Genomic DNA, 14,639 nt, shown 5'->3' on the forward strand with positions numbered 1-14,639 from the left:
CACACCATGATTTCAGTAAGAAAAAAACAGGATGAACTAAAAGAGAGAGAAAGGAGGTGTTCGTGGCTACATCACTTATGCAAGGTTAACGTCCGGGACTTCAGTTTCTAGCCAGAGAACTGGACACGAACCACCGTTCTGCTAGAAGCCTTTGCGGGAGCTCGCGCGGGGCTGGCTTGGTCCCGGGCTGTGCCAGCTGCATGGGAAGCTGCTGCCCAGTTTCACTCACTCCCCTCTGACACAAGGACGATTCCAACTCCCAGGGTCTCAACGTCTTAATACTGAGACCCTTTGGCTGTGGTGGCAAAACCTGGCAATCCAAGTCCTTGGTTTGGCTTTACCAAGTGACCCAAGCCTGGAGTTCCGATGACTGTGGTAGAGCAGTGATGCCACCTGCTCAGAATGAAAGGACTGCCTGTGCAGATTAAAAAATACCACAAAAATGGCAAATAGAAACTTAGTAATTTAGGGCCGGCCCCGTGGCTTAGCAGTTAAGTGTGCACGCTCCACTGCTGGTGGCCCGGGTTCGGATCCCAGGCGTGCACCGACGCACCGCTTCTCCGGCCATGCTGAGGCTGCGTCCCACATACAGCAACTAGAAGGATGTGCAGCTATGACACAACTATCTACTGGGGCTTTCGGGGAAAAATAAATAAATAAAATTATAAAAAAAAAAAACTTAGTCATTCAAAATGTGACCCATATTACTGCTACCCTACCCTAACTCTAGAATAAGTCTCCCCATGTATAAAGCATATCCTTTTGTAAATTCACTCGAAAGCATGTCTCCTCAGGAACACTTAGCAGCAGAATAGCTACCAGGTGAGGTTACCATTCATCCCCCTAGAGCCGACCTGTCCAGTTGTTTCGATCTTTGCCATTATTTTAAAAAAAAAAAAGCCCTGAAGAAAGTCTTTGTGCACACAAGCCTTCTCATCAGGAAATTCCTGGGAGTGGAAAGTGTTCAAACATTGTTCAGATGCTGAAGGATCTTGCCAAACTGCATTCTGAAAGGACTGCAGTCAGCAGGCCAGAAAACCAGCCCCGAAGCATGAGCCGAGACTGGCGGGGCTGGAGCCGAAAGGGAAGAGCGGCTGCGTGTGGGAGCTGGAAGCGCGTGGCGCCCTTGACACCCACCACCAACCTGCACTGCCACATCGCTGCCTTCTCCTGAGCTCCTCTCGTAAGGTTTCATCACTTGAGTGGACAATGGAAGTGCGATTCACACTTCACCAGTGACACTGTGTGTGGCTCGCCATACCTGCCTGGTGTGTGCTGAGGAAAAGCGCAGTCAGTTCAGTGTCGGCTGAGGAGCCTCCCGGTTCTGAGACCTTAACGGGCCAGAACCTAGCTCGAGAACAACTGCCCCTGAGCTAGCGTACGAGGCACACAAGGAAAGCACCTCCTGACTTTTGGTCCCAAACAGGCCCTTTCCCTTCAGACAGGAACTCAGCTGTGAGGCTGAGCTTCGGAGCCCCCAGGAACAGACACCGAGCTTGCAGGGGCTCTAGAGAGGGGTGCGCCTCGTCTGGGGACAGGAAGGGACTGGGCCCAGGGTCAGGGGCTGGAACAGCTCACACCGCAGCCCGTAATCCAGGGCCACTGCTCCACCTCTGCCCTGTTCTCTCTAAAACGAGGGGCCTCCAACCTGGTACGTAGTATATGTCTGTGACACTTTGCATTTTTCATAAGGACATTTTTCTTTTGTAATCAGAAAAATAAAGATACAGTCTTTAAAAAAATTATAACACTACAGTTTGGTTGCACTTAATTCATTGAGGAAGCTGTGGCTGTAGCGGACGGAACTCGAGAGCGTATTCCAAAGGCCAACGCACATGACTCGGGGGACCCTGTTTTGGGTCATCCTTGCACTGTTGCCAATCTCCTGAGACAACACAGTTCAGCTGGCTGGGGCTCAGGCTGGCAGGAAGGCCTGACTGTCGGCTCATTCGCTCGTGTGATTTTACAATGAACTTTCCAGGCCGACAGCGAGCACCCCCTCCCAGCATGAACACTGGTGGTCTCAGGCGGAGATGGGACACACACATCAGTCCCTCACAGGGACAGGCATTGGGAGTGAGCAGCACCACCCCAGCCCGTGAGCTGAACCCGAGCCACCTGTGCATTCTAGCTCAGGGAACTCGGACACTGCGTGACGCCCGAGTCTGACATCCGAAGTTCTGGGCTGCAACAGGCCCTGCAAGGAAAGGTGGCTGTGACTTCAGCCAAAGGGCAATGGAGTCTCTGCCCAGCGTCCCGACAGCTAGCTAGTGCCCGATGCCGGCACAGCACTGCCAGACACACGGAGGCTGGCGCTCCCAGAGTGACTGGCTGCCCGCAGGCAAGGCTTATTTTTAGCTTCCAGCTGCTCCAAGACCAGTAAGCATCAGAGACAGATCCCCTCAACCACCAGCAGCTGTGTAGGGCAGCCGCTCTCGCTGTTCTCTAGATCAGGACAGGCAGTGCCACCCGGAGGAAGCGTGTGGGTTGAGGCAGCTGGGCTTCCTCCTCTCCGAGGCACGGCAGGGAGCTGTCACCCACCACAGGGGGCTCTTCATCTTGGCACCGAACATGGTGTGGATTCTCCAAGAACTCTGAGGTGTAGACAGCGTCAGAGGTTTGGTTTCAATTCCAGCTTAGCTGCTTGTGGGGGAAAGCATGTGCCTGTCAGAGACGTTTCCATCAAATGGGCAGCAGGCACTGGCTCGCAGGGGAGCTGGGAGGCTGAGAAACATGGTGTGTGAACCATGTGGCCTGGGGCCCAGTTGCAGCCAGGGCTCAGTAAGCAGGGGCTGTTTTCTCCTCAGTCCTGCACTGCACAAGCTGTAGATGGGGTTCCAACCTTCCCAATCACCGTCAGTGGGGAAGGACCAATTTCTCATTGCACTGACTGCTGCCAGCCTCAGTGAGCCATCAGGAGACACGGAAAACGCCCTCCGAGGTTCTACTGGGCAAGTTCTCACTGCAGTTGGGCCTGACTGTAACCCTGTGCCAAAGGGCCTCCGGCTGACTGGCACCTCCCTGTCACAGACAAGGCTGCTCAGGCCCAGCAGTGACGGCACCAGCCAGGAAAGCACGTGGTCAGTGGAGGCAGGACCCGAGCCAGCTCTGACCTTGAGACAGCCTGGTCCAGCAGTTCTCAGTCTTGGCACACACAAGAGTCACCTGTGGAAAAATTAAAATCCACAAAGGCATCTGGTATCCAGAATCGATAAAGAACTCCTACAACTCAACAACCAAAAGGCAGACAACCCAACTGAAAAATGAGCAAAAGGTTTGAAAAGACGCTTCTCCAATGATACACAAAATGACCAATAAGCACGGGAAAAGTTGCTCAACATCAATGGTCATTAGAAAAATGCGTATCAGGGGCCAGCCTCATGGCATAGTGGTTAAGTGCGCGCGCTCCACTGCTGGCAGCCCGGGTTTGGATCCCGGGCACGCACCGAGGCACTGCTTGTCAGGCCATGCTGTGGTGGCGTCCCATATAAAGTGGAGGAAGATGGGCACAGATGTTAGCCCAGGGCCAGTCTTCCTCAGCAAAAAGAGGAGGATTGGCATGGATGTTAGCTCAGGGCTGATCTTCCTCACAGGAAAACAAAACAAAAAAAAGAACAAAAATGCAAATCAAATCCACAATGAGATACCACTTCACACCCACTAGGATGGCCATAAAAAAAAAAAAAAAAAAAAAAGAAGCATTGGCCAGGATGTGGAGACACAGGAACCCTTGTGCATTGCTAGTGGGAATGTAAAATGGTGCAGCTGCTGTGGAAAAGAGTTTAGCGGTTAAACACAGAATTACTATATGACCCAGCAACTCCACTCCTAGGTGTATGCCCAAAAGAACTGAAAACAAGTATTCATGAATGTTTATAGCAGCATTATTCGTAGTAGCCAAAAGGTAGAAACAACCCAATAGTCCATCAACTAATGGATAAACATAATGTGGTCCATCCACATAAGAGAATCCAGTCATAAAAAGGACTGAGGTACCAACACATGCTACAATGTGGATGACCCTTGCAAACACTATGCTGAGTGAAAGAAGCCAGGCACAGAGGACCAGATACTGTCTGATTCCCTTTATGTGAAGTGTCCAGAATAGGTAAAACCATAGAGACAGAAAGCAGACTGGTGGTTGCCAAGGGCTAGAGGGAAGGGAAAACCCCAAACATGCAGGGCCGTGACCCACACCCACTGACCAGCTGCTCCAGGAGCAATTCCAGGCATCCTGATACCCAGCCAGGGCACAGGGCTACTGGTATAACTGAAGACACGGGGCCAGGAGTCCCAAGACCTGAGGACAGTTCATTTCTTCACCATTAGCAATGTGACTGGGCAATTCACACCCCGTTTCTGCTTATTTTCTAAACCATAAAATTATGCCACCATGGTTATGTATCATTAACAAGGTTTTTGTGAAGGCAAATAAAAAATGTGGCAACCTCTGGGAAGTGTGGAAGATGAACAGTATTCTGAATCTGGCATCAGCAGTCTTCTCTGCTCTGCAAGACCAACCGTGGGGTCTTGTGAGGGTCCCCCTTGTGGGGCCGGGAGAAGCTGGGCTTACTGCCTGCCCTGGGGACAGGGAGGCGGGGCGGGGCTGGGAGGGAAGGCCATGAGAGCCAGTGGGTGGCAAGACGTCCCTTGGGAACAGGCTGGTGTTTGTACCCGCTGTTCCTGCCAACCTTCACCAGACACTGCACCGTACCCACCAGAGTAAAGGGGTAGAATTCTTTATTAAGGCACATGAACACGTGTCCCGGCTGCAGCAGCTTCTGGATGAAGAGGAATCAACTTGTATAGACGCAATTTTAGAACAAGAGCCACGTCCTTGCATTAGACCCTCCTTTATCCGGGTGTGTGTGGAGGGAAGCCCCTTCCAGGCCAGAGCCTATGCTGGGAGTGCCGGCCTCTCACTCAGAAGACTTTCAGGAGGCGAAGGAAGTCTTGGAGCCACAGCTACAGAACGCACCAACCCCGCTGCTAAATGGTCTAGCTACCAGCCTCTCTGCCATGCTAACAGCAACAATCCCTCCAGGATCACAGGGAGCAGCTCCCGTGACTTCTCAGCAGTGGCATGATCATTCCTGAGCCCTGCGCAAAGGGCCACTGTCCAACAGAGGTGGACTTCTAGAGAGAGCAGTCTGGATCTTGACCCCTTCACATGGGCAGGCCAGACTCCAAAAGCCGCCACTTTGATCCTCAAAGCCTCCTGGGCAGTGAAGGGCCAGCCGGTCCTAGTGAAAACAACTTGTTTCCGAGACAAAAGGGGTGGGGAGAGGAAGTGGCCCTCTCTACCCTACCCTGCTCTCATCTGTTCTGAGGACATGAGGGACGGGTGTGGCCAGGCTGATGGCAAAGGCTGCACGTCCGGGGTTTCTTGGTCATGGACCCGGTGTCTGAAGAATTTGCTCGGGCTCTTTTGCTTCTGGCCTCAGGCCCCTGGGTTCTTCCTCTGCCTCCTGGCCAGGGTGGGGCTCCAAAAGTCCCTGTGGGAAGAGTCAGGGGAAGGCTGAATTTAGAACGGACACACTGAAGTGACATACAGGTTGGTGGAGGGCGTCCTCCCAACCTTTATGGAGTCACATCCACCCTACAGGCCAGGCTTCCTTCACTCCAGGTCAACACACGACGTGTCACCACCTTACGTTGCCCTGATGCCTCTCCCTAAAAAGCCCTGAGCTCCTGAAGGCCTCGGCCCGCTCCCACTGTCCTGGTAAGGAGGTCACTGCTGTGACTTCATACACGCCCTTTTTACAGAAGCAGAAACCAAGCAACTGGCCTGCAGTTTAGGAGGGGAGGCAGCACAGACAAGCAGGCCTGTGACCAACGACCTGCTCCCCATCTTCTATGCAAGGAAACCCAAGTTTCGGATCCTTCCAGTCCTTAGGCAGGCCTCTTAGAACTGACTGCACTGCTACCCAGGACAACTAATTAGCTGGCCTGCAGGTCAGACACCACTTCCTTCCAATGAGGGGACGAGTGGCCCTTGCAAGTATGAAGTGTGTGCGAGGCCGACTACCTCTCACACACTTCAAATGGGGGTCTGTCACGGCAATGGCCGTCTCTGGGCCCCTCTGGCACTGATAGCCAGCCCTATGCATTTACCAAGTGTTCTAGGTTCTTCCTGTATGTGCAGTGCTGGTGATGTGTGTGTTAGAATCACAGTCTGAAACTAACCAAACTCCTTTATAAAACAGGAACCCTAAGAAAGGTAGGCAGGTGCCCATCTTATTGTGGAAACTGAGGCTGAGGCCGAGTCATTTGTTGAAGGTTAGATGGCTGGGCTTTGGAACCAGCTCTGTCCAACAACAAAGCTCCCACCAGGCCTTGTGGTCATTCTCAGATGTTTAATTAAGCTTCTGCTGTGTACTGGAGTGGGCAGGGACCATTTCAAAGAGACTTCAGGTACATTATCGACCTTGATCCAATGTCTGGGTACCAGTTCTCACCATCTCCATTTCTGAGACACTGGCCTCAAGCTGTGTAACCTTGGGCAGGGTCCTAGACTTCATCAGGGCCAGTTTTCTCATCCGAGGAAATGAGGCTGATGATAACAACCTTGCAAAGTTTACAAAGGCTAGAGGAGCCCAGGGCTGTGGGACCAGGCCGACCTACGTTCAAATCTTGGGCTGTGTTGCTGTGTGACCCTGAGCAAAGTCACTGCATCTGTCAGGGCCCCACCTTCCTCATCTGTAAATTGTGATCACATGCTTACTTGATGAAGATGAAACAAGATGCATATAAAGTATACTCAGCGTAGTGCCGGCCACACAGCAAGCTATTCAATTAACGGTAGCCACCCTGTACATTGGAACGAAGACTGGGCCGTTCATTACCTTGCTGAAAGTGACCAAGTGAGGAGATAGAGGAGCAAGGCCGCCCATGCCTCTCCCAGTCCCAGCACCTCCCGCCCTGCCTTCCCTCTGCTGCCTTTGGTCTCTGAGGTAGAGACCACCATGCAAACCTCAGGCAGGGACCTGCACGCCCCCACCCACCCAGCCCAGCTCAGGAGCTGCTCCCCTGCAGTGCTGCTGCAGGGATGGCCTGTGCCCTCCTCACCTGGGGCCGCGTTCTCGTCCACCCACTGAAAGAAGCCGCACTGCTGCTCTCTTGGCTTGGCGCATGTGTGGAACTGGCGCCCCTTGTTGGGCCCATCCTTCTGCACAGTCCGTGTGACGACAGGCTGGCTGCACAGGCAGGACGTGCCACCACCACTGTCATCACCAAGGCTGCCAAACCTACCCGGGTGGTTCCTGGAGCCTGGTGGGTGTCCTAGCGAGCTGCCTGGGGGTTTCAGTGCAGAGGAAGAAGGCCCTCCTGCCCCTAGATGGCTGCTGTCGGCCCACAGGAAGAAGTTGCAACTGCCACTGTTGCATTTATAGAACTGCCGGCCCTGGTTGGGACCCTCCTTCCGGACAGTGAGCAGCAGCGCCTCCTGGCCACAGTTGCAGGTCACAGAGTTGCTTTCACCATTGGCAGTGGGTGGTGGTAGAGTCTGGGCCAGAGCCTTTGAGGGCCTGGTCTGCCTGGTGTTAGGAGGCTGGGGGTGGCTATGCTGGCCACTGTCCATTCTGTTCAAGGACTGGCTAGCCTGCAGGTAGCCAGAGGGCTGGTTGCCCGGCTGGTAAGCTCTGGGGGGGCCCTGTGAAAATCTCAGGTCTAAGATCTCCCTCAGGGTCTCATCACATCCGCCGATGCAGCCAACAAACTCCAGAGGCATGGTCGGGGGAAGGCTACCACGTTTAAACTTGAACTTCAACCTAGTGAGGGCAGAAGATGGGAAAAAACATTACCAGGTGCCAGAGTCCTCTCCTTGGTCCATAGAGGGCTGTGTGCACCCTAGGACTCCCCTCACCATCCCCACACCCTGGGAAGTCCATGCAAGGCACCAGCCAATCACCAGTCCCCTCCAGTCGTCACAAGAGCGCAGAGTGGGAGGCAGATGAAATCTAAGACTCCAATGAATCACCAAAATACAGAAGCCTCTGAAAGGTTCATTTCCCTGTACCAGTGGTTCTCAAAGTGTGGTTCAGGGGCCTCTGGGGGCTCCTGGGCCCTTTCAAGGTGAGGTCAAAACTATTTTGTAACAACACTACGAAGTTACAACTGTTTTGCTCTCCTTCCACGTGTGTGCACTAGAGTTTTCTAGAGGCTACCACACATGCCATAAACTCAGCCGACCGACTGTGGAAGCAGATAGGAGAACCCAAATGTCTCCTATTAATCCAGCCATTAGGCTTGCAAAAAGGGGAAACAATGAATCCTTATTATTTTTTTGCTTTGGAAAATAGGTATTTTATTCTAAAAACATGTTATTTACCTTAGTATGCAATGCATCTGTTATAAACAAATTAACAAATATTTTAAGATAGCTCCACCTTACCTTAGAATATGGTAAATGTTGATAAACATAACCTACAATGAAAGCTCTTTGGGTTCCTCAATGATTTTTAAGAGTGTAAGGGGTCCTGTGACCAAAAGGTCTGAGGACCAGTTCTACAAGGGCTTTTGGGAGAAGCTTGGAAATGATACTGGAAACACAAATACTTGCCCAAGCCCTGCAGAGCAGCAATCTAGGTGGAGAGGTCAGGGAAAGGGTGCTTTGGGATTCTTCACCAGGGCTCCTCCTGAGCCAGCCCACGCACCCGCCCCCAGGGACAGCTTCCACACATCGAAAAGCAGCAATGGGACACAAACCAACTTAGGACTGCTGACCTGGCTGCTGCTGAGCACAGCGAACCTCCTCACTCCAAGTGCCTAGGAATTAAAGTCTCTGGAGAGTCCCACCTGTGCTCTGTCTTGCAGCTGACTCAAGTGCCCAGCTCACCTGTAAACAGGGTGTGGCTGACAAACTGGACAGACACTCCCATCCCTGCTGGCTTCCAGCACAGAGTCGGGGAACCACATGGCCGATCGACACTCTGGAAAACCCACGCAGCTGAGGTAGAACCTGGGGAGCATGGGAGCAGGGTCAGGCAGGAACCACCAGACCACGGGAAATATGAGAACCGTTCCTAGGCTATCGCCCACCTGGCAAGGAAACTTTTCTTCAGCTGATTAAAGAAGACATTCATTTTACTGGAGAACACTTAAATAAGACACACAGTCACTGATAACGAACGACTCAGAAAAACTAGCCTGCATTTATTTCCCACCTCCCTAAAAAAATGAAACAGCTATTGCTGACTCAGCTTTCTACTTAACCAACCCACCTGCTAACACCTGGACCAGCACAAGGCCAAGTACGGAAGGCTCTGCTCAGGCTCTGTGCTGAGCGCCCTCACACCCTCCCTAACTTCCTCCTCACAACGATCCCGAGGGGGACCATCAGCACCCTCAGTTTACACTGGAGCAAACTGAGGCATGGAGCGGTCTGGAAACCTGCCCAGGGATGCACATGCCGTGAGTCCTGGAGCTCGGACTAGACCCCACCTGTCTGAGCAAAGAGCCCTACTCTGAACACCTACACCACGCCTTTCTTGGCCAACATCCCGACATCCTCCAGTCACGAAACTTTAGGGCTGGACTAACCAACACGCACGTGATTGACAATGTCCTTTGAGCGTGCCTGGGTACGACTCAACCAGGGAAAACAAACAAACCCTAAACCCCAATTGGTTAAATAGTAAATCCACAAACTCAGAAATGGAATTATCAGATAAACATCGGGATGGTAAATTCCAGAAGACAATCTCCAGACTTCCCTGAGTGACTTAAATACTTGGAGAATTCAGAGTAACACAAAAGCAAGCATTCTTTCCCCTTATGTTTCAATGATTACTAATCCATTTACGCAATGGTGGCAAAGAAAAAAACCATCAACAGCATTTATTAAGTGTTTACATGTGGCTACCAGGTACTGGACTACGCCTACAGTGGCATTGGCGTATATAATGTTTGCAGGCAACACAAGCCCTGCCACCTGCTGCCAGGTCAGGCCCACTAAGCTGTGGTTTCTGACAGCTGGGATGGCCTTCTCTTCACCCAGGTCAGGCCAGTGATGGCTAGGTGACGAGTTGGGGAAACCACCTCTTCATGTGGCAGCATGGTGGTAACACAATGCTGCAGCCCAAGGGGGCCAACAGAATGGAGAAGGGCCCTGAAGACCTGGGTTCAAATTCTGCCATTCCTGCTCCCCAGGGCTGCCTGGCTGTGGATAAGCCACCCCAGTCCACTAAGCCTTGGTCTGCACTTCTTAGAAAACTAGGGTAAAAACACCTGCCTTGTGGGGTGGTTATGGTGAAGAACGAGATGATGACTGTAGAGCACCTCGCATCATGCCAGCCACCAGGCTGGGCAACCTGAACCTCAGGGTAAACTGCCCACTCTGACCTACTGCACTGAAAACGAAAAGGGAATTGAGATGTTCAGACCCAACTCAGAACCAAAAGTAGGAGAAAAGGAGAGCAGTGTGGTTGAGTATCTCTAATGTATCATGCTCTGTGCTAGACTCTTGACCCTTTTCACTGAGTCCTCACCCTTCCCACAGCTTTGTGAGCTAGATGCCAGTGCCCTGAGTTTATGGAAGAGGAAACTGGGGCTCAGAGTAGTTAAGTAACCTGCTTCGGGGCACAAAGCTTATATGTGGCAGAAGTGGGATTTGAACCCAGACTCATGTGGGTCTGAAGCTCATGCCTCTTCACCGTTCTCCACACTCTGGGTGAGCAACGTCCTAGTCACAGGGGACATAAACCCTGCCATCACCCAGTACCTCCTCCTCTAAATTCCCACAGCACTTCACCCTTTCAAGGCCAGGTGCCAGTCTGCTACATTATGTCTCCAACACCTAGTCGAGGGGCTGGCGACAGCAGGCCTGCCTTTAAATAATGACACACAAATGAAACAGCTTTACAGAGCTGTCCAGTCAACCCGGCAGGTGCTGGGCAAGCAGAGGTGGGGCACAAGCTGGGGACTGACCCGCCGCTCTTCTTGGTCTTGAGGACCATGTCCTTGTTGCACTGTGGACACTTCCTGACGGGCTCTGGCATGGTCGGGTAGATGGCTTCTTGCTGGGGCACCTCTGCCCCTTCCCCAAAGTACTGGGACAAGGCCTCGTCCAATCTGAAGAAACAGCAAAGCATTTACAACATTCTTATGTGCAAACAACATGAGTGTGACCTAGGGAACCAGCTGGCTGGTCAGCCACAGGCCTGATGCAGAGAACGGAGGCAGACAGGGAACTGTGCGGGCCACGTGGCACTGGCTCCTCTCTGACTCCTGGCTCTTGGTCGCTCCCAGGAGTGATCCAGCTACAGGCAGGATTTCCACCTTGTCACTGGCCCCACGTCAAACAAAGAAAACCACACAGGGTCCATGTACACACTGCAGAAGTATCTGTGTGGGTTTAAGTTTAAACTAGCTCATGAAGGGCCGGCCCTGTGGCTTGGTGGTTAAGTGCGCGCACTGCAATGCTGGTGGCCCGGGGTTCGGATCCCGGGTGCGCATCGAGGCACCACTTCTCCGTCCATCCTGAGGCTGAGTCCCACATACAGCAACTAGAAGGATGTGCAGCTATGACATACAACTATCTACTGGGGCTTTGGGGGGAAAAAATAAAATAAATAAAATCTTTAAAAAAAAAAAAATAAATAAATAAACTAGCTCATGCATTTCTTTTCAACATTGGCACGGAGTAGAAAACATGTTATTTCTATCAAAATGCACACACGCTGCCTGCCAAATGGCCACCTCAAAATACTCCAGAGAACAAACGGGTCAGATGCCAGCACTTGGGTTTACTGTTACATAAGATTGTGCTGCCTACTAATTCAGGACAGAACTAAAATCAAGAGAATGGCGTTTCTAAAGCTAACAGCCCAGAATAACTGGACCAGATCTCTCTGATTATTGTTTCTATACCGACAAAGCTCTATGGAAAGAAACAAACAAAACTCAGGAGGAAAACCTGAAGGGGGAGGAGCTGTATGTGGACAGCTCTGCCAAGTAATAAGGCCACTGGTGAAGATAAACTGACCGGGCAGGAACTGAGCAACTCAAAGGGCCTGGGCTACAAGGAATCACATCACCTGGTTTCTGCTGAATCACCCCCACAAACTCCCACTTCTTAGGGAAATGTGATGGCTAAGGCAGCAGAGATAAGCGAGCTCCTGCACAGCAGAGCGGGCTCTGGCACTCACTTCTTAGCTTTAGCCACTGCTTCAATGAAAACCTGCTTGTATTTCTGGACCTGCTGCCTTAGAACCACAAATTTGTCCTTCTTCCCCTCACAGATCAGCTTCAGATCGGCTTCCAGCTCAGCCCGGAGGTCAGGCTTGGACATCTCATAGCCCATGGAGTCATACCCTGCAGGGAAAAGAGCAGTGTTTAATGGCCCTGAACGACACCTCAAGGACGTTAGTGACACAGCCTCCCCAGCTACCACTGCAAGCTCCCCCCTCCTTACCTTCCACAAGTCCCATGCCCAGGTGCCCAGGGAGAAACCGCTTGTCTGGGGTGAGTCCGACATACATCCGGGCTTTGATCGTCTCGATGTGCTCCGCGTGAGTGGCATCAGTACCTGAAAGCCACTCCCGGTTACTCAGGTTAATCCAGACACTCCCTCAGGTGTCCCATGGGCACCTTCTTCTGCCTGGACTTCCTGTTCTAGGTGAGACCCCTCCAATCACATCTGGCCCACGTAGACATCATAATGGCAAACTCAGCTCTCCCTCACATCTGCTTACTCACTAAAGCTGTCAATTCCAGCTTTGAAATTCCTTCTTTCAGTCTTTCCCTTCTGCTCCATGTGTCAGAGCCACGGCCAGAGCCCACACCATCTCATCTGCACAATTACAACATCTTCAGTCTCCTCGTTTCTGGTCTCTTCCTCCACCCACCCCATTCTTTATGCTGGCCAAAGGGATCTTTTAAAATGTAGCTCTGCCATCAGGGAAATGCAAATAAAACTACAAAGAAAGGGGCCGGCCCTGTGGCTTAGCAGTTAAGTGTGCGCGCTCTGCTACTAGCAGCCCGGGTTCAGATCCCAGGCACGCACCGATGCACCGATTCTCCGGCCATGCTGAGGCGGCGTCCCATGTACAGCAACTAGAAGGATGTGTAACTATGACATACAACTATCTACTGGGGCTTTGGGGAAAAAGAAAAAAAGGAGGAGGATTGGCAATAGATGTTAGCTCAGAGCCAGTCTTCCTCAGCAAAAAGAGGAGGATTAGCACGGATGTTGGCTCAGGGCTGAACTCCCTCACCAAAAAAAAAAAAAAAAAAAAACTACAAAGAAATATCATTTCAGGGCCGGCCCCGTGGCTTAGCGGTTGAGTGCGCGCGCTCCGCTGCTGGCGGCCCGGGTACGGATCCCGGGCGCGCACTGATGCACCGCTTCTACGGCCATGCTGAGGCCGCGTCCCACATGCAGCAACTAGAAGGATGTGCAGCTATGGCATGCAGCAATCTGCTGGGGCTTTGGGGGGAAAAAATAAATAAATAAAATCTTTAAAAAAAAAAAAAAAAAGAAATATCATTTCACACTCACTTGGATGGGTATAACCAAAAATAGTAACAAATGTTGGTGAGGATGTAGAGAAACAGCCCTCTTACACTACTGGAGAATTAAAAAATGGTGTAGCCACTGTGAAAAACAGTCTGGAGGTTCCTCAAAAGGTTAAACGTAGAGTTACCATATGACCTAGCAATTCTACTCCTAGGAATATACCCAAGAGACCTGAAACATGTCCACACAAAAACTAGTATACAAATGTTCATTGCAGCATTATCCATAATAGCCAAAAAATGGAAACAACCCAAATGTTTACCAAGTGGTGAATGGATAAACAAAATATACCTCCATTCAATGTATATCAGGTATACACATGCAATCAGACGGTGTGTGCTAACGAAAAGGAATGAAGTACTGAGACACACTACAACATGGATGAACCCTGAAAACATGCTAAGTGAAAGAAGCCAGTTACAAAAGGCCACATATTGTCTAGTTTCTTTTATAAGAAATGCAGAAACATCAGTGGCTGCCTAGGGCTGGGAAGACGGGAGGGAAGGGGGAATGGGGAGTGACTGCTAATGGGCATGGAGTTTCTTTCTGAGGTGATGAAAATGTTCTAAAATTGATTGCAGTGATGGTTACACAATTTTATAAATATACTAAACACTGAATTGTACATCTCAAATCAATGAATTGTATGGTACATGAATTATAGCTCAATAAAGCTATTAGCATTGTTTAAAAATACAGCTCAATTCTGCTCCTTTCCTTAGAAATCTTAGATGGCTCTCTGCTGACCACGGGCCAACGTCCAAGCCCCTCAGCCTGGCGCACCAGGCGCTGCCTCACCTTCTATGACACAACCTCCCTCACCTCATCCCCCTGCCACAGTGGCTTGTGCCTTCCTGTCCCTGAGTCCTTCCTCAGGCCCTGCCTGTGCTGGGCTTGACTTCACTCATTAGGAATTCCTACCATGAGGTGTTAAGGTCTCTGCCTGTTCCTGGCAGAACCCATCACACTGTATTTAGTGTGCTGGTTTGGTTTCTTTCTCCTGCTCAATAAACCCTTGAAGGGAAGGATTCTTTGTGTCCTCAGGGCCTAGACCAAGCTCTAGCTCTCGTAGGCCTCAAATTTCTCATGAATAAATCACGATGGGGGAACTAGCTCTGATTCT

At 51.2% G+C, this 14,639-nt stretch overlaps 1 protein-coding gene across 4 annotated transcripts in view; it reads right to left on the reverse strand.

Annotated features, from left to right (window-relative positions):
- Window positions 1–4,070: 4,070 nt before the first annotated feature.
- The window catches only part of TOP3A (DNA topoisomerase III alpha), a 38,331-nt gene continuing 27,762 nt past the window's right edge, over window positions 4,071–14,639 (reverse strand). For all 4 annotated transcript variants that reach the window (XM_004432999.3, XM_087440307.1, XM_087440308.1 and 1 more), the window contains 6 exons: window positions 12,413–12,526; window positions 12,147–12,312; window positions 10,927–11,070; window positions 8,837–8,959; window positions 7,069–7,769; window positions 4,071–5,495 (listed from right to left, as the gene is read on the reverse strand). In XM_004432999.3, the coding sequence (XP_004433056.1) occupies window positions 5,317–5,495; window positions 7,069–7,769; window positions 8,837–8,959; window positions 10,927–11,070; window positions 12,147–12,312; window positions 12,413–12,526 (1,427 nt within the window). In that variant the 3' untranslated portion in view covers window positions 4,071–5,316. The remainder of the gene's footprint in view (window positions 5,496–7,068; window positions 7,770–8,836; window positions 8,960–10,926; window positions 11,071–12,146; window positions 12,313–12,412; window positions 12,527–14,639) is intronic.

Source organism: Ceratotherium simum, chromosome 16, assembly GCF_057802395.1.
Source record: "Ceratotherium simum simum isolate JZ-2026a chromosome 16, ASM5780239v1, whole genome shotgun sequence".
Lineage (NCBI taxonomy): Eukaryota > Metazoa > Chordata > Mammalia > Perissodactyla > Rhinocerotidae > Ceratotherium > Ceratotherium simum.